The 26,379-nt window shown below is 39.4% G+C and overlaps 1 protein-coding gene across 1 annotated transcript in view; it reads left to right on the top strand.

Annotated features, from left to right (window-relative positions):
- The window catches only part of LOC124776800 (serine protease snake-like), a 388,660-nt gene that overhangs the window by 137,593 nt on the left and 224,688 nt on the right, over positions 1–26,379 (top strand). The window contains exon 4 of the mRNA XM_047251945.1: positions 23,777–23,969. Within this exon, the coding sequence (XP_047107901.1) occupies positions 23,777–23,969 (193 nt within the window). The remainder of the gene's footprint in view (positions 1–23,776; positions 23,970–26,379) is intronic.

A 26,379-nucleotide genomic window follows, 5' to 3' on the forward strand; every position in this document is an offset into this window, starting at 1 on the left:
AGCCTTTAAATCGGCTGCAGTCCGTTAGTATATGTCGGACCCGCGTGTCGCCACTGTCAGGATTGCAGACTGAGCGCCACCACACGGCAGGTCTAGAGAGACGTACTGGCACTCCCCCCAGTTGTACAGGCGACTTTGCAAGGAAAGGTTCACTGACAAATACACTCTCATTTGCCGAGACGATAGTTAGCATAGCCTTCAGCTACATTTGCTACGACCTAGCAAGGCACTGTATTCAATTGATATTTATTATATGAAGCATGTATCATCAAGAGTGATGTTCTACAATTGTGGATTAAAGTTAAGTATTATATCAACTACTTACTTTATTTGCTACTATTAATTCCTTTAACTGTTCCAGACCTCACGCCAGTCAGCGTGTAATTAAACACGTGCATTTCGGCCTCCTCTAGAAACACAGTGTTGGCTCTTCTGCCAACACTACAAAGCTTAGATAATTTAGCCCCTAGAAGTCTGTTTCTTTGCTAGGTTGTGGTTGCCCCAGCCTGCAACAACAATCGCTCGCTCGCCTCAGATGTGGCAATAATGGGAAGATATACCTTTGCAATTTTTGCGACTTTTGGGAAAAGTGACTTCACACCTTCCCAGATTTCAATACTTTTTTTTTTTTTAAATTGTACTGAAGAGGTCCATGCTCATGCTCTCGCTCTAGCGTTCCCGCTTCCTGAGCACAGGGTTCTGGGTTCGATTCCCGGCAGGGTCAGAGATTTTTCACCTGCCTCGAGTTGACTGGGTGTTGTTGTGTCGTCGTCGTCATCATCATCATCATCATCATCATCATCGTTCATCCCCATTATGGTCGGAGGAAAGCAATGGCAAACCACCTCTGCTAGGACCTTGCCTAGTACGGTGGTACGGGTTTCCCGCATCGTCCCCTACACTCTGTCAAGGAGTATGGGACATCATCTTCATCATCATCCTACCGAAGAGACGAGATGAGGATCTGAACCTCATTTTCACTAGGGTTTCCAGCAGATGTTGATTATTTATTCTTCGTAGCTTTGTGTCCCAACTACTTGTAGTATTTCCACATGTCCGACTCTAAATCTTCTTTATCTGACACATCTTATATTGTTGATTGTAAGTAAATTGAATTCCTATACATATTTATTTAAGTAATTAATTATCTTTGATTTAGAGAGGGCATCTTTGAATGCTTGAACTTGAATCTTGGATCAAGAGTCGTTGGAACTGGCATAATGGTAGAATGCTCTAAGTTGTCGAATTTTCTCATCAGTTGTTTATTTCGGTTTTAAATTTCTTTCATGGGTATCATATTTCCAAATGTATGCTGAACACAAATGGCTAAATGGATCACTTTGATTATTGTAATGTATGTATGTAAGACTCCCCTGAACCTTTTGTTAATTTTTCAAATGATGGTACCAATTTTGACATTTCTTTGAAACAGTCTAACTCGCTGCTAGAAACCATTGGAGGAGCCTCAAGTCTACTTAAAAGTAATGCTCCCACAACAAACAGTAACTGCAGGATGCGTTGTAACATAAACAAGCAGGAATACCACCATTAAGTGTGAACGTCGAGTAAAATTTTTTGGAACTTGGCCTTCTTTCAGTACTGTCTTTACTGTCTTTCCCGTCACTCTTCACTTGCATTGGAGCTCCCTTTAATATATTTGACAATCTCTCGGGTCTTACTTGTCTGTGTAGTGTTTTGCATAATTAATGAATTTAGTAATGATTAAGTTAATCATATGGACGAAAGAAGGGACAGCAGTTTTTCCGCCAAACATGTCCCGACTGAACTTTTTCAATTGAAATGCTCCAGTTGGAGAACATATGTCATTCTTTCACAGTATACAGATATTTGCAGTGCTCTTTCAACTCAAAAATGCCTAATGTTCCGCTGAGGAGTTATCTACAGAGTGAATAGCAATGCCCACAAATGATTCATTTTGTATTGTTTCCATACAAACATCATAAGTAATGCAATAGTTCTCAGCATTTAGGTTTTAAAAGCATCACTCATTGCCTCATACATATAATCAATCTTGGTTTTTATGATTTCTCCACTTGGCACTTTGTTAAATGGACACTGGAACAATGACAATCACTCATGTGATTGCAATGCATAATTCAATGGAGACTATTTAAAGTAATGATAATCTTATAAACATCATATCTTTTGCTACTGCATCAAAAGTATGAAAACAACACGAACAGCAGTAAATGTAGCACTGCATGAATTAAGAGTGTCGACCTGTCGAAGGCTGAGAATCCATGTACGGAATGAACGATCCGTTGTTGAACGGTGCCGATGTACTGGCGATTTATCGCCATTCAGAACATCGATGTTAACCTCGATATTAATGGCTGAAACCTTGATGTTTTCAAAATATTGATGTATTGCTTCCCTTTGTATCCCTAGTCACACATACAGAGAATAACAAGGAATCCAACCTACCCCGGGCATTTTGGTGTTCACGTAAATGTGTAATTGCAACTACTCTTAGAGCATATGACCAAAAGTATTGTCATCCACAATCTTCACCCATATTTTTCTGTTATCAGTTTAAATAACTGACTTTCTGCGTTTGAACTGTGGAGAATGTTATCCATACATCTATAATTTTAATTGTTTTACGTGCAACTCGATTATGTAAACTAGTGCTGTTTGTGTGAGCCCATCTAAATAAATAATGTGTCCTGTACTGTTTAATATACTACAGCACATGCGTAAGCATTGGACTGAAGACGTAACCCTAGATTATGGGTATTGTTTTATCAAAATATATGTCGTAGTCTTACTTAAAATGATATCAAAGTTATTCATTTAATATGACAATCCTCCATGGTAGGGTTGCACTATCACAATCATCCATATAGCTGTCAGGTTTTGGAGTTCCATCTATCATTTTTTCATAGACATGGGGCTGACACTTAAATAAATTCGAGTATACACCGCTAAGTGTGCGTTTTTGGTTTGCAGGGTAGCACTACGCATGGTAATTGTCATTACTGGGCCCCACGTCCCCCTCCCAGTATGTGGTCCTTCGGTATCCATGTCATAGCACTAAAATATGGTGCAAATTCAGTCATATTTTAAAAAATGTTTGAGTGGAAGTGTTGCCATTATGGTCCTTATCAATGGCTTTTTGCTGCTGCAGTGAACATTCATCATTAGTAAAATTTATAAAAACAACATGAAATGCAGTCTCAGATTGATTACTAAGGCTAAATGATGTGAGGTCTAAACTGACATCTTCCACAGAATTAAAGTAAGTACTGCTGACTTCTGCAGCTGGCATACATTCCACATAATCAGAGCCGGTATTTAGTTACATTGGTATGCTCCATAGTTTTAAACATGTAACCTGGAAATCGATCACATGAGTCACCACCCAGCAATGCTGACCATTCTACCATGGACTATAGATCTATGTGGGTTGGCTGACTATCTGTTCCTCATACCTGTGGTTTTCTGATAGTGTTAAGAATAGGGAAAATTCTAATGAGATAAATATGGGGACACACCAAACAACTGTACAGCTCTAAAAGGTCTTACTGTGTGGCTGGCAGTAATACAGAACAAATTATACCTTCCTGATACATAAAGGAGGTGGTGTGGTTGAGTCAGGGTATTAAAATTATCATGTATGGAACCCCAAAATTGTTCTGCACTTCGTCTACTGGGCAAACAGTACTAGCTCAGATGGTTTTTGTTGATCACAATGTCTTTTCTGTTTATGGCTCCTAAAATTCGAACACCTAACTGTTATATTTTTAACTGGTCATGTAAACCTGTGTACGATTGTTGTTTTAATGGTTTATTTGGTAATGGCAAGATGTAGTACCTCAATACTCCAGTTATAAAAAGACAATTAGGACACAAAACGGTTTATAAAAGTATGAACTGGATTCCAACAAATAGTCTGTGATCCAATTATCATTAACCACATACATAATATGTTTAAGACTTCTGGGGTGTGTTATGACATAAAACAAGATTTATTTGACAGTCTAACATACTTACCAGGTTGATGTAATGGCTGTGGGCTTTTATTATTACAAGCACTACTTCCATTGAAACCTATTTTTCTGACAGTCTGGCATTTACATACGTATACATTAAGGTGACAAAAGTAATGGGATTGCCATATGCACATATACAAATGAAGATAATACCGCGTACAAAGGTAGAAAAGAGCACTACATTGGCGGAGCTGACATTTATACGCAGGTGATTCATGTGAAAAGGTTTCTGATGTGATTATGACCGCATGACGGGACAGTGAACATGGAATAATAGTTGGTTGGTTGGTTTGGGGAAGGAGACCAGACAGCGTGGTCATCGGTCTCATCGGATTAGGGAAGGATTGGGAAGGAAGTTGGCCATGCCCTTTCAGAGGAACCATCCCGGCATTTGCCTGGAGTGATTTAGGGAAATCACGGAAAACCTAAATCAGGATGACCGGACGCGGGATTGAACCATCGTCCTCCCAAATGCGAGTCCAGTGTCTAACCACTGAACAGTAGTTGGAGCTGGACACATGAAACATTCTGTTTCAGAAATGGTTAGAGAATGAAATATTTCTAAATCCACAGTGTCAAGAGCATGCCGACAATATCAGTTTTCAGGCAGTAGCTCTCACCATGGACAACACAGTGGCTGACGCTTGTCAGTTAATGACCGAGAGGAGTGGTGGTTGCATAGAGTTGTTATTGCAAACAGACAAGTTACACGGTGTGAAATAATCACAGAGATCAATGCTGGACATACGACGAACGTATCCGTTAGGACAGGGCGACGGAATTTTGGGTTAATGAGCTACGGCAGCAGACGACTCATGCGAGTGCCTTCACTAAAAGCACGAAATCAGCTGCAGTGCCACTCCTGAGCTCATGACCATATCGGTTTGACTCCAGCCAATTGGAAAACCCTAACCTCGTCAGATGCATCCCGATTTCGGTTGTTAACAGCTGTTAGTAGGTTTCCAGCATGGCCTAAACTTCATGAAGCCATGGACTCAACAAGGTACTGTGCGAAATTGTGGTAGCTGGGTGCTGTGGTTGTGTTTACTTGACTCTGTCTTCTGGTCAAATGAAACTGATCATTGCCTGGAAATGATTGTTTTCGGCTACTTGATGGTCATTTGCAGCCATTCATGCACTTCATGTTCCGACAGCGAATAAATTTTTATGGATGACAGTGCACCATGTCACTGTGCCGCATTTGTTCGCAATCAGTTTGGAGAACTTTATGGACAATTCGACTGAATTATATGGCCATCCAGATCACCCAACACGAATCCCATCGAACATTTGTGGGACATACTCAAGAGGTCAGTTCGCTGACAATATCCTGTACTTGTAACAATTTGGCAATTAAAGGCGGCTGTGAGGCACCGTTGTACTTAGTACTTTCGCATGTGACTTCCAGCGACTAGTTGAGTTCATGTCACATCGAGTCGCTGCACTACACTGGACAAAAGGAAGTCCGACACGAGATTGGGTGGTACCCTAAGACTTTCTTTACCTCATTGTATGTGATCTCCTTTACACATCAGCCACACTTCCATAAATTCTCTCTGTAAATCAAAGTTGACCAGTCACCTTTCCTACCACAATCCTCATACGCTCGTTCCATTTCGTATCACTTTGCAACCTTATGACCAGACATTTAAAAGATGTGACTGTCAAGCAGGACACTACTAATGCTGTATCCACACATTACAAGTTTTTTCTTCCTACTCATCTGCATTAGCTTATATTTTTCTACATTTAGAGCCAGCTGCCATTCGTCACACCAATTAAAAACTTGTCTAAGTCATCTTGTGCCATTCTAATCTTCCAGGCTCTTCCAGGAAAGTACTCTCTAGAAATTTCAGTAAAGCTTCTCACTGATGCAGAATGCCTCTTGTAACAACTGGTAATGGAGTTTGCTGAGGATCTCAGTAACTTTTTCACCCCGACTAAATGTTCCCATGATGACACGCGCCACTCATTGTTGTCTATCTCTATCTGTCTATCTATCTGCCCCCCTCCCCTATCAGTCCCACAACCCCACCTGGTAAGGATCTCATATCCCCAAGAATCGGTTGAACAAGCGCCTTTAGGCCACTTCCTTAGTGTATGAGCTACATTTCCTTAAGATTATTCCTGTGAATGTGTCACTATCTGCCTTTCGTACTATTTGTTTCAAGTGGTGATTCCGCTTAAGGTCGCTCTGGACAGAAAATCCTAGATTTTTTTACGGACGATATTGGTTCTAGCTGTCTCTTGTCAATAGTGTAGTTGCATAGAAGCTGCTTGCTTTTCCTATGTATGCGCACTTCATTACTTTTGCAAATGTTCAGGGTCAGCTGCCAGTGTTTGTTGAGAATCTTAGTAACACTTTCGCGCCGACTAAACAATCCCGTGATGACATGTGCCTCTCTCTCTCTCTCTCTCTCTCTCTCTCTCTCCCCCCCCCCCCCCCTCTTTCCCCTCTCTCCCCTCTCCCTCCCCCTATCATTCATCAATCCTCTGTAGGTCACTGTTAGTCTCTCTCTCTCTCTCTCTCTCTCTCTCTCTCTCTCTCTCTCTCTCTCTCTCTCTCCCCCCCCCCCTTTCATAAACAGCATTGCAGGATGGTATCAAATGCCTTACTGAAGTAGAGGAACAAGGCATCAACCCGAGCACCATCGTCTATAGTGCTATTTTTGTTCTCAAAAACCTCATTACTCTTGGGCATAAACATAATCCATAAGTCTACAACAGTTGTAGCTGCTTTGATATTCAGAGATGGGTTATCTCAATATCTGCCATTTCTACATTCCTACCATTATTGCATTATTGTTGGGGGGGAGGGGGGGGGGGGGGGTTGGCTGTGCTACGGGTAATGTGCTGAAACCATTTCAGGATTTCTGTTTCCTTCAGTGCCACTGCCAATATGGCCTATGAATGGATGAAAAATTCATTTCGAACCACTTTGATGTTACATTAGACCATAACCTCTTAGAGTTTTTACACAGTCACTGGATGCATCTCTCATGGCTCTCCTTACACTCATTTTCACTTCGATCAGCTTTTGGTGGTCAGAAAGATTTTGACTTCCGTTGAATCTGAGATGAAGCTCTCTTTGTTTCTGGAACAGTTTCTAACATGCCTATTAAACTGTGTTGTATCTTTCACATCCCTTAAGACCTTGCACCCCACGGGGCTTGCCACTTTTTGGTGGGTTCGTGCTTGGCTACCACAGGGCCCCAGCCTTTGCAGCATCTTTTCCCTTCTGTGCTGCATGTCTGTCCTCTTGCTATTCTTTTTCCCCTCCCAAGGTGATCATGTCTGCGATGTTTTTCGGAAATGTGTTCTTCAATTTCAGTATCTGATATCAGAAAAGGCTCTCCATTGTTTTTTGTTCCTTTTATTTCCTTCATTTACCTACTTCTATCCTTCCTCTGCTTCAGCATTTGAGATTTAACATTTTCTTCATCCTCCCTGTGTGCTCCTAATGGCCAGCCCACACGTCTGACATGTAACAGTTGACTGGGATACACATAATTCCCAGCCTCAGATCAATAGGTAGGGTTTGCACATACCCCTGCTACAGGCTAAGCCCAGGGTGGGGTAAATATCTGAGCTGCTACCTTTCTAAATTGCCGATTGTCCCTCTGTTATGTGTTCATGAGGTGTGACATTAGGTGTGAACAATCACCTAATGTGGGAGCACCCCCTCTGGGGGGGGGGGGGGCAGTTGGAAGGAGCACACCATTGGAGACGCTGGCAGTCATGGGGGATATCCTTGCAATGATGCAATGAGGCACTCATCTTCTTTACAGCCAACGTCTACTAAACGTAAAAGAAATGAAACTAACGGTTCAGAGACCCTCCCAGGTGCACCACAGCTCCTCATGGTTTCACATACTGAAGGAGGTCAGTTCTTTGCTATAGTAAATCCATTTATAATTCAGAAGGATATAGAAGTAGTTCCTGGCCCTGTGACATCCTGCTCTCGTTCATGCTATGGTACTTTGCATTTGGAGACAACTTCTGATTGTCAAGCACAACAACTGCTTACAGCTTTGTTCCTCCACAGCTATCCCATTTCTTTCAAGGCCCATTGAACACTGAATTCTTCCCATGGTGCTATTTACACTAGGCTGCTCGATAGCCTGACCGAGGCAGAAATGCAAACATACCTCTCTGGTTGGGTTGTCATTGGAGTCCATCAGGTGACAAAAAAGATAGATGCATCCTTAGTAACCAAACACACTCTTTTCTTCACTTTTGATAGAGTGGTGCTTCTGTCAAAGATCAAAGCAGGCTACAAAATTATCATAAAATGACCATACATTCTGAACCTGATGTGCTACTATTAGTATCGCCATTACAACCACACTCGAATGTCATGTCGACACCTGGCCAAATGTGTAACCTGTGGTAGCGATGCTCATGAGGGCGATTGTCCGCCTCTTTCTCCCTGATGTACCAATTTTAATGGCGACAATTCCGCCTCGTATCAAGATTGTCCCATGCATATGGATGAGTGAGCTGTCCATGAAATGTGGATGGAGGAAAAAGGTGCCTTACCCAGTTGCTTGCAAGTTGCTAGTCAGAAACTCTGTGTTCTACCATTCTGCACTTACAGTACTGTTCTTGTTATATCTTGCTCCATAAAGGACTGGCCATCCAGGCATACAACCTAAAATTCAGGAACACGGTTGTAAAATCGCCCAGTGTCATGGTGGGATCCCCATCTTCACCTCCAGCTGTGCCACCAAAGTTCGTCTCGGGTGACAAAGTCACCTGCTACACAACTGACAGGCCAGAAAGGACAGAAGGAAATCCCCCCAAAGACTCCCTCCAGCCAACAAACATCTCAGTCCTCCTCTGCCAACCAGAAAGGCCCCAAGAAATCAAACAAAGGCAATGGGCAAGCACATTCTCCTTCAGCTGCACAATTGCATCTGGGCAGAGGGCATATTTCCAAGACGCTGGCGAGAAGCCATTCTCGTACCCATATCAAAGCCCAGTAAAGACCAAAATCTCCCTTCTAGCCACTGCCCTATTTCTCTCACCAGGCACTTCAGTCCGGAACCACGCTGCTGCTACGGTCACAGGTTTGAAACCTGCCTCGGGCATGGATGTGTGTCATGTCCTTAGGTTAGTAAGATTTAAGTTGTTCTAAGTCTAGGGGACTGATGTCCTCAGATGTTAAGTCCCATAGTGCTTAGAGCCATTTGAACCATTTCTCTCACCAGCTGAATTTACAAGGTGATGGAACATACGATTCACTCCCGGCTAGTATAGTGGCTGGAGTCTTGCAATTTACTAACCACTGCCCAGTGTGGATTTCAAGCATGCCATTCTGCAGCTCACCATCTCGTTGCTTTGTCCACTCATTTCATGAATGGTTTTTAGTGGAAACACCAGACTATCGCTGTGTTTTTCAATTTGGAGAAAGCGTGCGACACCTGCTGGAGGCCTGGTGTCTTCTGCACTCAGTACATGTGGGGCTTTCAATGCCGCATGCCCCGTTTCCTTCAGGAATTTTTTAAAAGGCCGTGTTTTCAAGGTATATGTGAGTGCTGCCTTGTCAGACACCCTTATCCAGGAAAACAGTGAGCCTCAGGGTTCCGTCCTCTTTAACTATCGCCATTAACCCTATAATGGGCTGCCTCCTGAAGGGTATCCTTACGCTGTCTTACTACTATCCACCGTATTGGCATTCGTTTGACCAGTAGCATCTTTTACACTATCCTGCTTGAGAGGCTGCTGAACCACTGCTGTCATAGCATCGTGACTTTGTCCTTAGCAGATACACAAGCCGTTTGTCTGCCGTGCCTGGCCACCCATCCTCAGCCTCCTTCTTCTATGACTCCTTTGATCGCCAGTATGGGGTCCATCCCCCTTCTCCGTTACCTCCTGGAGTTTACTTTTGGCTCTTGCTCTGACAGCTTATCTTCATCGTATCCACCACTTTCCCAATGGGTGTGAACCCTTCACCACCTTGGCTTCGTGTGGTGGCCCATCTTCAACTTGGCATTCATTCATTTCCTAAGAACAATACTGCAGTCTCATTCTATTGCCGCAAGCTTCACGACCTTTGCACGGCACTTCATGATAGTGCCTTTGTGTACATTTCGGGCTCTGACAGATCATGGTGTCTGGTGTGCCTTCATCATTGGCACTGACATTTTTTATTAAATGCTTCCAGAACACTGCTCAGTATTTACAGCAGAGCTGTTCGCCCTATATCAGGCCAAAAAATACATTCAGGGACACAGGCTTTTAAATTGCATCTCTGCTGTCTCTCCTCACTCTTGATGGATACATAGTGATGTTTTTGTGGGTTCCTGGTCACGTCGGTCTGACGGAAAATGAGGCCGCTGATCCTGCTGCCAGGGCCTGTTCTTCCATTCCCTCCAATGATTTCCATGTAGCCGTCTTTCAGCAGGTGGCGTCAATTTGGTATTACCAATGGGCCTCCCTTCATGAGAACAAGGTCCAGGGAAATAAGCCTCTTCCAGTGGCTTGGACGACCTCCTCTCACCCCTCTCGCCACGAGGAGATCATTTTAGTAGCTGGGTTGTGTACTGGGCAGTGGCTTCTCTCATCATTTAACAGTTCACAATTTCCTGATGGAATATCTTTTTTTTAACTGCTTATTTGCTCATTCATGTTTGTTGTCTGAGTTATTGGTCGTTTTAGTGAACGATGCGTGGGCTGTTGACCGTGTTTTACTTTTTATCCGTCATAGCAATATGGTGAAGGATATTTAATCTTTAGTTCAGGATCTCCATTTCTCTATGGCATATTTTTTGCTCCTTTCTCTAAGTCCCTGTTTTCATCTGTCTTTCCTTTCATTGACTGGTCTTAACATTGGTCATTTTTAACTCCTTTTTTGTCTTCGTACTCTGCAGTTCTGACATGGGTCCATATGACCCTAGTTGTTCTTGTGCCCTAAAAAAAGTCTTAAATCCTTGCTCAGAGCATAATTGTCTAGGGCAAATTGAACAATTCTTTTGAATTTTTTTCCATTTGTGCTCCACATCTTTATCCTCATCACTGGATATTTGATGCTGAATATTCAGATGCCCTGCATGCTGTCACACTTTCTAAGCAGAAATGAGTTGGTTCTCGAACTATCTGCTCCAAATAATTTTTGGACAAAATGTTCCAAATAATGTCATACGAATCCCTGTCACTGATACCAGTTTTGATAGTGTGACTCTCTCAGTCTATAACCAGTAAGCTGATGTCACCACCAGTTACAACAGCATGATCAGGAAAATTACTAACGATATTCCATAAATTCTCTCTGAAGCACTGTATCGGTACAGCTCCTGACCCAGGCTGTCTATAAAAGCATCCCATTACCAGTTTTGACTGACCTTGCTTAACTTTAACCAGATTAATTCACATTCGGAATCCACGATAACGCAGTCGGGCAACAACAGCACTAATAGAATAAAAAAGCAAGAGGAAGGCATCTCTTTCTTCCGTCAAAATATAAGAGGCCTCTTAAGCAAAACAGACGAACTTCTTATCAACATTAATGAAAAGGATTGTATATATAACACTCAGATTTTGTGCTTAACTGAGCACCATATTACTGATAAATGTGCTTTGCCATCCTTAGTAAGTTATAGATTAGTAACATACTACTGTAAGGAAAGTAAAGACAAAGGTGCAGTAGCAATTTGTGTTAAGAATAGTGTAGCATACAAAGCTATAGATATTAAGAAATATTGTGCAGAACAACAATTTGAGGCATGTGCAACTGAAAAAAATAACTAATTTGTACACAGTAATAGTGCTGGCTGTCTACGACCACCTTCAGGTAACATAAAAACTTATCTGCATATAATGGAACTCCTGCTGTCGGGGCTACATCCAAAAGTGAAGGATATTGTAGTTTTAGGTGATTTCAATATAAACTTTATGACAGAAAATAAGAATAAAATTGACTCTGAGATTGTGATGACCATATATAATCTGATATTGGTAATAAACTTTCCAACAAGAATTACATCTGAGTACCAATCTATGACAGATGACATTTTTGTAGATGTAAGTGGACATCAGAATTACACTGTCACGCAGGTTATAAGTGGGCTTTCAGATCATAATGGACAAATTCTCTCTCATTAAGATGTTAATCTGTTCAAAAAACAACTTCCTCAATGGAAGTTCATAAGGTTAATGAATGAAGAGGCAAAGGAAACTTTCAACCACAGGTTGCAGCATATGGATTAGTCTTCAGTATGTAGCCTTGATAGTATTGATGCCAATTTTAATTATTTTATTAATGAATTCTGTGCTCTTTTTGAAGAAATATTTCTAAAGAAATGAGTCAGAAACAGTGCTTCCAATTCTGTAAGTAAGCCTTGGATGACAAAAGGTATAAAACAGTAATGTAAAACCAAATTGGAAACTTATGCTGCAATAAGATTACCTAAAGATGTAGAACAAATGAACACTAGATTATGCTGTAAAATTTTAAAGAAACTAATACAGAAATCAAAAGCCCTTTATTATGAGAAGAAAATAGATAATTCTAATAATTAAATAAAGAAAATTTGGAGCATTGTAAAAAAAAAAGAAACAGGAAGAGATACAACAAGTAAACAAGATCTACATAAAATCAGATATAAGGTACACTAGTAGATATCCCAAAAAGTATGGCTGAAATTTTTAATAAACATTTCCTATCAGTAAATCAACAGATTGGTTGCAAGCCCAGTATTTCTGAAGCCGTAACTCTTTGTCAAGCTGTATATTCAAACACAATTCCAGAAATACGCCTTAATCCTGTCACTCTAGATGAGATTTGAAAAATCATCACATCTCTAAAAAGCAGGAACTCTGCAGGAGTTCATAATATTTCTAGTAATTTATTGAAATATTCTTTTGTGTGGATAAGGGACATTCTCTGTCATATTTTCAATGCTTGTCTTCAGAAAGGTGTTATTCCTAGTAGACTTGTGAAGCTCCTGTACAAAAAGGGTGATAAAACCAAATCAACTAACTATCAACCTATCTCTTTCCTGACACCTTTCTCTAAAATTCTAGAAAATCTAATACACATAAGAATTACTGATCATGTCATGAAGAATGCAGTTCTCAGCAAGAGCCAATTTGGCTTTCAAAAGGGCCATTCAAAAGAAGACACAATCTATGCACTTGCAAATGATGTTTTAGAAACCGTTAATGAGAAAATGCCAGCACTTTGTGTCTTCTGTGATTTGTCTGAAGTGTTTGACTGTGTTGATCACCAGATTCTCATGCAAAAAGCAGAATTAGTAGGAATAAGTGGTGTTGCAGGCAATTGGCTACAGTCATATCTCCAAGACAGAAAACAAAAAGTTGTCTTGAATAGCTCAGGTGGTGTATGTGATGTTTCCTCACATTATGAATGGAGTTCCATTACATTTGGAGTGCCTCAATGCTCAATTCTTGGGTCACTATTATTCCTGGTTTTTATAAATGGTCTACCATTATGTACAAGCCTGGCATGTAAATTCACATTATTTGCTGATGATATCACAATTTTTATGGGCAGTAGACCAGATAGTAATCTTGAGGAATCCATTAATCACATACTCTTAGATGTGGTTAATTGGTTCAAGGTGAATGGTCTCCATTAAATTCCAGTAAGACCAGCTTTATTCAGTTCTGTTCAAAAACAGGTAAAGAGAGAGAAATAAGTGTGACATGTGGTAATCAGCCAATAGAAATAACAGAAACAACTAAATTCCTTGGAGTGCACATTGACAGGAAAATGAACTGGTCTTTGCATATGAAAGAACTCTATAAGAGGCTTAGCTCTGCTATGTATGCATTAGGGGCTGTCACTACATGTATTGAACCTAACACTGCAAAAGTAGCATACTATGGCTATTTTCATTCTCTCATTGAATGTAGCATTGTTTTTTGGGTCAACCAGCCACTAGCAAGGAAAGTGTTCATTGCTCATAAGCAAGCTTTAAGAGTTATATGTGGATTGCACCCAAGAGACTCGCGTAGAAACAGCCTTCGAAAACTTAAAATGTACACAACTAAACGCAAATATATATTTTTTCTTATGTGTTTTGTCTGTAAAAATATAGAGATATTTCAACCAAACAGTAATTATTATGAGCATAACACATGGAGGAAGAACAACATACAGCGAGCATAGAAATTTGAGCTTGGTGCAAAAGGATGTCCACTACACTGGAACAAAACTCTTCAATGCTCTTCCTCCTGAAATAAAGACAGAGATTCATAACAAGAGTAAGTTTAAGAAAGCACTAAAATATTTCTGCTAGAAAAAGGTTTTTATGGTCTACATGAATTTTTAAGTAAATAAATTGTAAAATTTTAATCATGCCAGTAAGAATTGTATTTTACTTGAACTCTGTATCCATTTGTGCACTGTATCTGTTTTTTTCTGTAGTGCTTTAATGATACTAAGAAGATATGTACAGTCTTTTTTCTGTATTGCTGCTCAAAGAATTTACCGTATAAATTTTTATATAATTATGTACTCAAATGTCTGTATGTGCTATAAGATCATCAAATTGTATTTGTAAAAAACTAACAATTTCCACATCCTTGTGAACCCAACGCTGTTGGACCTATGTAACATGAAATAAAATCAATCAATCAAATCAATCCTAATGTTGCTGGATATTATTGAATACAAATATGCCACCACCTTTAGTGATTAAAGTGTTAGATTATTAATTTCATACAACAGTTCCTGTAATTCTTCACTTCCATTAAGGACAGCCTTGCCATCAGCAAACCTTGTCATTGACGTCCTTTCATCTTGAATTTCAGTTGCACTCTTCAACTTTCCTTTAATTTCTGTCATTCTTTCTTCAATGTGTAGATTGAACAGCAGGGGCTAAAGACTACATCTCTGTCTTACACTTTTTTATCCGGGTACTTTGTTCTTGTCTCATTGTTCCTTTTTCACTCCTGTTCATACTGTGTGTTAGCTGTCTTTCTCCATGGCTTACCTCTATTTTTCTCAGAATTTTGAACATCTTGAACCATTTTTCATTGTTGAACACCTTTTCCAGGCTGGCAAATCCTATGGATGTATGTTGCTTCCATTAGCAATTGCATCATCGGAACTGTGTCTCTGGTGCCACTCCCTTATCCAAATCCAAACTGATCCCATCCGTCAGCCGCTCAGTTTTCTTTTCGATTTTGCTGTATGTTATTCTTACCACTTACTTGGATGCATGGGACATAAGTAGATTGTGTGTCGTTTTGTTGCTGGTTTCCCATTGATTTTAGAAATTCCAGTGGAATGTTAACTATCTCTTGTGCCTTATTTGGTCTTAAGTGTTCAAAGCTCTTCTAAATTCTGATTCTAATACTGGATCCCCTACCAACTCTCACTGCTTTTTCTTCTATCATATGATCATATGAATCCTCCACCTCATAGAGACCTTCAGTGTAATCCTTCCAAATATTCACTATTTCCTTTGCATTTAACAGAGAAATACCCAATGCATTTTTAATGTTATCACTGTTGCTTTTAGTTTCACCAAAGGTTATGAGTTTCCCCATATGCTGAGGCAGTACTGAAAATCATTTCTTTTCGATATCTTCACATTTTTTCATTCAGTTGTGTCACATTAGGTTCCCAGCACTTACTATTTATTTCATTCCTAACTGACTTCCTGAAGTTGCCTGAACATTTTTGTACTTCCTTCTTCTGTCAGTCAAGCAAGGGCAGCAACTTTCCAAACTTCCTGTGGGTACATACCATTGGTGGAATGTAGTATATGTTTTCTGGGGAATCTCGACATTTTTAAAAATAATTATCCTTCATTTGTGATCTTTTATGAACACTACCTGTGTCATAAAGATCTGTGCTGTGATGAAGTAAAATATACTGGTACTATGGCGGCTAGTGTTGATATACATAGTGTTCATGCTAAAAAAAAAAAATGAAAATTACACCGATAAAAACAGCGTGTGCACGAATTGTAGTGATGAAATCGGAAAGTTAAATGATCGTGTACGTGGTCTGCAACTAACCATTAATACTCTGATTAGCGAACTAAAAAAACTTACGTCCGGAATGTGTGAACCTACATCAAACTTGCCTCGCAGTAACCATGAAATTCCAGGTAAAGTGAAAAACAAAGTGCCTCATTCTCAACGAAGCTTATTGTATGAGCCTAGTATCACGTTTACAAGCAGGTTCAGTGTGCAATCAACTGTGCAAGATAAGAAACATTGTGCATGTGATAAAACTAACTTCCGAGCCGAATATGAAACTACAAATACGCAGAGTAATACATCCAAAAGAATGTCTAACAACTCAACTACTGTTATGAAAGGAAATGAAACTGAAAGACCTGAACAATTGCGTGACCTAAATATCAAGTATTTGTCCAGCGTTGATACCAAATTGTTTGGCCATAATGCCGGTGGGCCTTCTAAACATGCAGAGAAACCTAAACAAAGAAAAGTAGTTGTTATGGCAGACAGTCATGGTCATGGATTTGCTCGCCTTCTGAACGGTCAGTCCAGTGTACAAACAATCGCTTACATAAAGCCTGGTCGGAAGTTTGCAATCAAGTACGATCCACAGACGTTGCTGACTTATCCTCTAAAGACTTTGTTGTGCTAATTGGTTGGTCAAATGACGTATATAAAAACGAAACACACGAAGCAAAACACACAAATGTTTTAGTGCTGAACATTCCACATCGGCATGACTTACTGTCTTGGTCATGCGTAAATAAAGAAATAATCAGTGCCAACCAACAAATTTCATTACTTTGCAAACATTTCAGAAATGTAGAACTCGTAAATGTTAACAATATTGGGCGCAGATTCCACACATTACATGGATTGCACATTAACAACATGGGGAAAAAATTGCTCGTCAGAAAAATTGAAGAAATTATCATCAAGAGGCATCAAACACTCAAAAGTAAAATCATTCTGGATTGGCCCCCCAAATATTCGAAGGAAACAACGACAGCAAGACCTTACTCACCAACATCTACAACAAAAGAAGGAACAAGGTGCCTCCAATATTCAGGCACACCAACAACAATGAATGCAGTAACAGCTCTACCAATTGTAGACCCAGCCCTAACACCAGCAGCAATATTATCAACAGTAGGATCAGCAGCTGAACAACTACCAGGGGAGCCAGACACAGAAGAAAATTCTGCTGCAGATGATAATAGAAGATTAGGTGCAGCTGGGGGAAAAAAAAGCAGTACTTCCAGCGCACCTGAATGATTTTTTATTGACAAGGTAAAGGTAAGTGATCAATTAAATATGCCAAAGTCTAATAATGTGCCAAAGCCTAACAAATCCTTTAATTTCATACTGATTCATCAAAATGTCCAATCATTGCTAAACAAATTAAGTGAAGTTGAACTTTTATGTACCGATGAGCTAAAAACGCTTCTGTAATGTGTATAACTGAACACTGGCTGCCTAAAGATGCAATGTCAGTCACAAAACTTGCAGACTTCAATCTTTCATCATCATTTTCTAGAATTACATCCAGTCATGGAGGGTCATGTATATTTGTTAAAAGTGGCATTGATTATTGTAACATAAAACCCATTGAGCTGTTAGCTGAAGAGAAAGTTTTTGAAGTATCCGCAGTTGAACTCTCTGCATTAATATTAATAATCATCTGTGTATATAGGAGCCCTGACGGGAACTTAAATGATTTCTGTCATCAACTAGAAGCAGCTTTAAATACTATAAAAAACTTCAACAAAACAGTGATCATATGTGGAGATTTTAATATTGATTTTCAAGAAATCTCAAAAGACCAGCAAAGCTTGATGACCCTACTGGAAACATATAACATAAAAGCCACCATAGACTCTCCTACAAGAGTTACACCAACGACTAGCTCAACAATTGATCAGATATTAATAAACACAAATGTAAATCACAATTTCTGTGCTGGAAATCTTAATACTGGCTTCAGTGATCACTATGCACAATTTATTGCTGTGCACATCCCAAGTGAAACGACTGAAATAGAGAAAGTTGTAAAAGAAGCAAGGAAATTCACTAACATACAAATAAACCTTTTTGTACAGAGACTAAGTGAAGAAACTTGGTATGAAGTGTGTACTTGTTAAAATACTAACAAAAAGTTTAAAATTTCATGGAAATATTCATGTCATACTTTGAAGCTGCAGTTCCATTAAAAAACAAAAATGTCAACCTAACTTCAAAAATAACAAATGGATTACAAGAGGTATTAGAATCTCTTGTGCAGAGAAAAGAAGATTACATGATATAGCAAAGACACAGAAAATGCCTCCTGAATTTCATTTGTACCTGAAAAATTACAAGAGGATCCTCAAAAATGTTGTAAGGAAAGCTAAAACAATGGCAAATACATCGACAATTCAAAAAACAAATCTAAAGCTATATGGGAAGTTATAAAAAATCAAACGACAAGTGAAACTAAACAATATAAAATACGAACTTATGTTATGAAGGACTAATGATTTCTAGCCCAACAGAAATTGCAGGGACCTTCAACAAATATTTTGCAAACATAAGTGAACAGTAGTTGGTAAGTGGTCTGGAAGAACACAACAAAATATCACTTCCGTCATGCAATAGTGTGAGAAATGTGTCTACATCTTTGTTCCTTTCACCCACAAAAACTGAAGAAATTTTATCAGTTATAAAAACCTTGAAAACAGGGTACTCATGTGGAATTGATGGAGTACCAGATGGAATTATTAAAAAATGCTGTCTTGCCTTAGCTGAATCCTTGACACACTTGTGCAACAGCTCACTGGCATCAGGAACCTTCCCTTCATGCTTAAAAACAGCAAAACTGAAACCACTGCTCAAAAAAGGAAATCCAGAATGTGTTTCAAATTATAGACCAATAGCCCTACTGCCTGTATTTTCAAAAAATTTAGAAAAAGTTTTTTATAAGAGATTTTCTGATTGTCTAACTAAAAATAAAATTCTCTCTCCTTCACAGCATGGCTTCAGGAAAGGCTATTCAACTGAAAGTGCAATATTTGAATTTCTTAATGAAATCTATACTAAACTGGATGCAAGTGAGTTTGTGACAGGCATATGTCTTGATTTATCTAAAGCTTTTGATGTCATTGACCATAATCCCCTACTGCAGAAGCTTGACCAATTAGGAATTAGAGGTATGTCCAATGAGTGGCTCAAGACATACCTATGTGGTTGCAAACAGGTGGTTGAAGTGCAATATACTGACCATAACAAAATCAGCTACTACTATTCAGGACATGAAAATGTGAAATATGGCGTCCCTCAAGGATCAGTATTAGGACCCATTCTGTTTCTCCTCTATGTCAATGATCTTATGTACAACAGGTATTGCCAAACTACCTTCCAATTTGCAGATGATACAAGCTTCCTTATTAGTGGTAAAACAGAAGAAAAACTTAAAGACTCCGCTATCCAAACAATGAACAGTGTAGAACAGTGGTTGAGCCACAAGCTAATTATAAACAAAGAAAAGACAGTAGCACTGAACTTCTATAATGTAAAAGGAAGACACCACCCAAATGTAGAATTAGAACTTAGGGACAGAGTTCTTGAAAGTGTTGCCAGCACTAAATTTCTGGGACTCTGGCTCCAGAACAACACAAAATGGGAGTTACACATTGAATATTTGCAAAGAAAACTAAGCAAAACCTGTTACATGATACGGATCTTAAAAACTTGTTGCAGCAAAGCCAGCCTGTTAAATGTATACTACTCCTATGTGCACTCTGTAATTAAATATGGTATAATCTTCTGGGGAAATACAACAACAAATATTAAACTTTTAAGGATGCAAAAGAGAATACTAAGAATTATTAAAGGGGTACACAATACGAAATCATGCAGACCCATATTCGGAAAACTGTCAGTTCTTCCTCTTCCTTACATTTTTATCTACAAAACATCAGTTTTCATCAAACAATATATCGATAGACAGCCAGATATCTTATTAAAAAATGAAGATATACATGCACACAATACAAGGCAAAAATCTGACCTTCATATGAAACAGGTGAGAACATCATTGTGCCAAAAAGGCACACTACATACTGGGATAAAGATTTTCAATAATCTACCTAACCATATAAAATCAATAGGTAAACTCTGTAGTTTTAAGGCTGAAGTAAAGGCATATTTAATTGATCATTGCTTTTACAGTCTGACAGAATATATAAAAGCCAAACAACAAAAATAAAGATGCATTATCAATATTCTACTTTCTATGTTGCCTGTAATGTTTGTTGTATCAATGAATCTTTGCTAAATTACTTCAATATCTAGTCCTTTGGATTGCAATACAAACTGTATTTTATCTTGTAAATACCTAACCATGTCCAATATCCTTGTATATATTCTATACATGTAGGATTTGAAGGACTAAATAAAATTAAATAAATAAAATACTACAAGCATATGCTGAGACTGCCCTAACTCAGTCAGTACTATACCTGACTTAAAAGCAATAGAAATGAGAGCAAACTCTGGTTAAAATGTATTTGGGCAAATCAACAGATCCAGAGGCATATCGTATTTGATGTGGGCCCGTCTTCAAAAATAAAAATCCTTACCTCCTAATATAAAATGTGTAATGTACCATAAACTAACGTAACTTTCTTTACAGCAGATAGAAATAGAAATTTAGAGTGTGTTGTAATTCCCATGCAATATAAACAAAGAGATATGTACCGAAGCAATTCTCAATGTTGTGTTTCAGCTTTCCACACACATCCAGTAATCACAACGTTTGAAAACTGAGGTAATTTTTGACTGACAAAGAGCTTTTGACTGCCGCATTCCATCAGTACACCTCTACTTTGTACTAGCTATCAATGCACTAATACCCCTTAAGCCTACAATATAAGCTACCATGTGCTTCAAGCCATTGTCTCAACAAACAAAATGATAGCAATCCAGATTACATGAAAACAATTTCGCTGAAACCATAAATGACACCGCTGTCTTGTTAAAAAGAAAATTACTATTTAGATAGTCTGTAACAATCAGCTTCCTTGTATCTCAGATCATTCTTTATTATTGCCCAGTAGTGACAAGCAGTTATTTTAAAACAATTGTTGATAAATAGAGTCAGCATATTGTAGCATGGCACTTGTAACGAAACATGAAAGCAAGCCAAGAAGATAGGATCCCATTCATTGTACAGTGCAGTTGTTATTCTTGGGAGTGCCTTCAACTTGGACAGAGAAAGGCAAGGAAGGGGGGAGTGTGGAGTGTGTTGTTTTGTTGCATTTGTACAATGACATCTCAGACAAACAGATATGTTTTAGAGGGCAGAAGATTTAACTTTCATCTCAGCATTTTAATAGCTCATTATGTTTTGATAAAGGCAAGTGAGAAGTATTTATTTTATTTTGTTTTATCAAACTAAATATTAGGTGGATGCGGTGCACCCACAAGATTATGTATGCTGCTGCACAAGCCCAGACTGTTACTAATGCTTTCTTTGCAATTACCTTCCTTGTACCTATGTTCTTCTTTCTGACTTCTATGATCGCCATTTTCATAGATGTTCATTCCTCTTCAAATGAACTGCCTACTGAGCTATTCATTATCACAGTATCTATAGCCACAGAGTTATTAAAGCATGTGTCTTCTTTCCTTAACAATTCCATATCCCACTTCTTTGCACATTGATTCTTACTGACTTTAGCCTACTCATTTTTATTACTAAATATTGATCAGTGTTTATATCTGTCCTGGGTACACCTCACAGTCCAGTATTTTATTTTGGCATCTCTGCCTGACCATGACACATTCTATCTGGAATCTTCCTGTCTCTCCCAGCTGTTTCCCGAGTATTCACTGTCACAAGCTGAAATTTATGGCAGAACTCAATTAGTTTTTATCCTCTCTCATCTCTACCACCAAACTCATGTTCTCCTATAATCCCTTCATCTACTTCTTCCCCTACAACTTCATTCAAATCTCCCATGACTATTAGATTCTCATCTCCCTTTGCATACTGAATTACCCATTCAATATCTTCATATACATTTTCTGTCCCTTCATCTTCTGCTTGCAACATCAGTAAATGTACATGAACTATTGTTGCTGGTATTGGTTTTTGTCGATCCTGATAACAGCACCTGTCACCGAACTGTTAACAATAAATCAGCCCCTGCCCTACCTTCTTATTCACAATGAATTCTACTTCCATTATATTATTTTCTGCTGCTGTTAATATTGCCCTATACTCATCTGATGTAAAATCCTTGTGTTCTTTCTGTTTCATTTCACCAACCTCACTATATCTAGACTGGGCCATAGCATTTCCCCTTCCAGAGTTTTTAGCTTGCCTACCACGTGCAAAACTTCTGACATCCTGACATCCCAAGCTCCAACTCTCAGATTGTTATCCTATTGTTGATTATTCCCTCTTTTTCACATGCTCAACTCCCTCATGGCATTTCCCTCCCAGAGATCCAAATGGAGAGCTTGAGAGAGTGTAACAACTTTTTTTTTTCCCCAGGCCTTATGTCTCATGGACACACATTGTGTATCTTTAATGCAGTGGTTTCCATTGCTTTCTTCATCCTTATGCATTTGATCAGTGCCGTTTCTTCTGCCTTTTAGTAGCAGTTTCCTATCCCAAGGTTTAAAGAGTCCCTGAATTCCCTGAATCTGTCTGCTTATCCATCCTCTTTGACAAGGCCTTTGGCAGAATGGATGTGACTTCTTATTCTGGAAGACTATGGTTGCCACTGCTGATGATTTTTATTCAAAATTTAAGCAATTACAGGGTCTTAAACTGGGACCAAGGAAGTTTTAATTGCTAGTCGAAGACATTACCCCTTGAACATAGGTCTCTTTTCAAATCAACAGCTCAGTTCAAAGAATCAGTAGAGTCATTTACTTTAGTCCAAAAGGGTGTCCAGTTTCAGTAACTGGCAGATAGCCATAAGAAATTTAACTACTAATTAAGTACAGTTTAAGTGATGTGTAAAGGATTTGTTGGTGGCTAATTGCTTCTGCTTTATTGATGAATTTCTTACTAGATAAAACAGATGTGTGTATTTTACTAATAATATCAAATGAGGTTTGTATTAAATCAGTTGGGAGGCATCGTGCAGTTCAGACAACAGTTGCAATAGAAGAAGCAAGAGTCCACCTGTATCGTACAACATACAAATTTAGTTTGCTTTAATACAACTACCAAACTAACACTGTATGCCAGCAGATGTGTTAGTCATATTGTTTGTGGGTATTGTAACTGATACATTGAATATTGAAGTACACACAACATAAATTGACAGTGCACTGGGTACTCTAACTTGTTGCTGACAGAGAGTTGTCTGAATCTCTCAAAGTTTCACATTAATGTAGTTGAAAATATGTTTAAGGGCTTCAGAAATTATTACAAAACTTGTGGCTTGCTGTAGTTACCAGTGATAGCTTAAAGCCATTACATTAGTGGTTTCTACCCTATGTTCATGTAGGTACTGCAAGGGAATATCGTTTGATGACCTCCATTGATACTGGGTCCACAGCTGTACTGAATTATTTAAAAGATTTAATGTTGCATGAAGCTGTCACAAGCTTCTTTATTTGTGATGTAATTACACAATTTTGATCTTAGCCCTGTATCAAATGTCTTCACCAAAAATTTGTTGATGGCACATAGTCATAATCAAATCCATATCATTAGCATCATTAGTAAAGGTGAATTGTATAACAAATAGAGAAAATGGACAACTGCAGGTGGCTTTAGATCATTTAAAGGAGCATTGTTACTTCAGTTACACCTATTTTTATTGTTACAGAATATGAACCGTGCCAGCTAAAGAATGGAGGCTCTGGAAAGTGCATGCATATCAGTTTATGTCCATCAGCTATCCACAAGGTGTACAAAGGTATCGAGCTGGACATATGTGGCTTCCAAGGCAGTGTAGCCATCGTGTGTTGTGAAGATCCTACTGCCTCCAATCAACTAATCGCAGAAGATCAACCACCTAGGTAAAAAATCTTACCTCACACTCTTTTTACATGTTGCACTCCACTGTTGTCAAAACTGTAGATACTAGTAAATACTAGTATAACTGAGTGACAGCTGACAGCTTTAAGTACATCATGTGGTACATTCTTGCTGGATGTGATGTCAAATAATATCTTGCATCAAAATTATGCCATGGCTGCGTGTAGGTACAATTGTACTGAATGTGCCTCAGCTGTGTTGACTAAGGGATAGTTGTAAGGAGTATTGTAAGTGTGACTGACACACAAGTGCGATACATCAAAAAAGCATCTCGTAGAATCAGGTGTACTGCTGCTGATCCGTGTCTTCCTAACACAATATTTCGACTTCATAACTTGGTGTCTTCATCAGGTGTTCCCTGAGACTGATTGACGAGCTGACCTTGTCTCATATTTATGCCTGGGTGGTGTGTGGGGCTCCGTATGCCGTCAGCGCCCACTGTGGCCATTTCTGGTGGTGGTATCAGTCACTAGACGCGCCTTCTTTGGTCCGTACCCATTGCAGCACCCTTCTGAGGTAGTGGACAACACAAGGTGTTCCCTATTGGGTCCGTGCCCGATAGGCACGATCCTAGCACTATCATAGCTCTGTTGAAGTTCCTTATGTTGTCCGCGACTGCGGCGAGTTTCTCTCGTGACCGAGGGATTCTCCTGGCCCTCTGAACCCAGTATGCGCCTGTGAGGTGCACTTTCTGTGGCATTCAGCTGCTGTTGAAGCTGCATATTATAATGGCCATCCTCCAAGGAGCTTGCTGCCCCCTGGTATCGTGTACGACGTTCTGTTCCGTTACTTAAGTCCTTGGACATCTGTAGTTCATTCTTGGAGGAGGGAACTTTCTTCCGTTGTTTCTGTAGTAGTTCCAACACAGGATTCTACGCAGTATGAAGCTTCCCAGTTGATCAAGTTCTCTGCCATCTCGATTTCAATCGATTCATTAATGAGACTAGCCCAGAATCAGGGGTTTTGTCATAATCCATCATGCCCTCTAGGTTCGGGCAATGTTCTGCTATTGCAGATTTAGTTACCTGTTGTAGCCTGGTATGTTTCTGGCGTTCTTTACATCTTATTTCAACTGTTCTGGTAGTTTGACCGATGTAAGACATCCCACATTCACATGGTGTATGGTAGACACCAGGTTTCCTTAATTCTAAATCATCCTTGACAGTTCCGAGGAGTGTCCTTATCTTGTTAGGTGGGCAGAACACACTCTTGATATCGTGTTTCTTCAGTATTCTGCTGATTTTGTTATATTTAGGCCCAGCATATGGTAGAAAGGCTACTTTCCTGGTCTCTTCTTCCTGCTCTCCTGTTCCCTCAGGTCGTCTGGTGGGATGGAGAACTTTGCGGATGTCCCTGGTGGAGTATCCGTTGTCTGTGAACAGTCTTTGTAGATGTTCTAATTCCGCTGTCAGGCTGTCTGGGTCAGAGAGTGTTTTGGCTCAGTGTACGTGTGTTTTCAGCACTGCTTGCTTCTGTGCTGGGTGATGGCAGCTGTCAGCCTGTAGATATAAGTCAGTGTGTGTTGGTTTCCTGTACGCACTATGGCATAAGGTGCCATCTGCCTTCCTCTTTACCAGGACATTGAGGAATGGGAGCTGACCATCACCCTTTAGTTCCACAGTGAACTTGATGTTGGGGTGTCTTGTGTTCAGATGGTCCAGGAACTTATCCAGTCTTCTGTTGCCATGTGGCCAGAAGACGAACATGTCATCAACATATCTGAAGAAACACGTCGGCTTGTAGGCAACAGTTGTAAGTGCCTCATCCTCGAATTTCTCCATAAACAGATTCGCCACTACTGGAGATAAGGGGCTATCCATGGCCACTCCTTCAGTCTCCTCATAGAATTGGCCTCCACAAAGGAAGTATGTCGATGTCAAAATGTGCTTGAAATGATCCAGCAAGGGTCTGTCAAATTTCTCACTAATTATATCAAGTGTGTCCTGAAGTGGTACCCTGGTGAATAGAGACACCACATCAAAACTGACCATGATGTCTGTGTCCAAGATCCATAGGCTGCTGAGATGTTCCACAAAGTCCAAGGAGTTGTGAATGTGGTGCACACACTTCCTACATATGGTGCCAAATGAAACATAATTTTGGAATATCGATGTTGGTTAACAGTGCAACAAAGATTACTACAGTGACTGCATCAGTGGGCACAAAACAGTCAATAGCAAGTGCAATGTAGCTGTGAAAGATCTTGACATAATATACCATTTCTGCCTAATAATAACAGTAAAATAAGTTATGCAAAAATTCCCTAAATTGCAGGCCTACAAGAGATGCAGAAATAATGTATTTGCGCAAAATCATCTTTGAAACACACATTTAAAAAGTGAAGTACAGATGATTGTTTATTGTTGCTTATCTTTTTAGAAGTCTGCAATC

The sequence above is a fragment of the Schistocerca piceifrons genome, chromosome 2, assembly GCF_021461385.2.
Source record: "Schistocerca piceifrons isolate TAMUIC-IGC-003096 chromosome 2, iqSchPice1.1, whole genome shotgun sequence".
NCBI lineage: Eukaryota > Metazoa > Arthropoda > Insecta > Orthoptera > Acrididae > Schistocerca > Schistocerca piceifrons.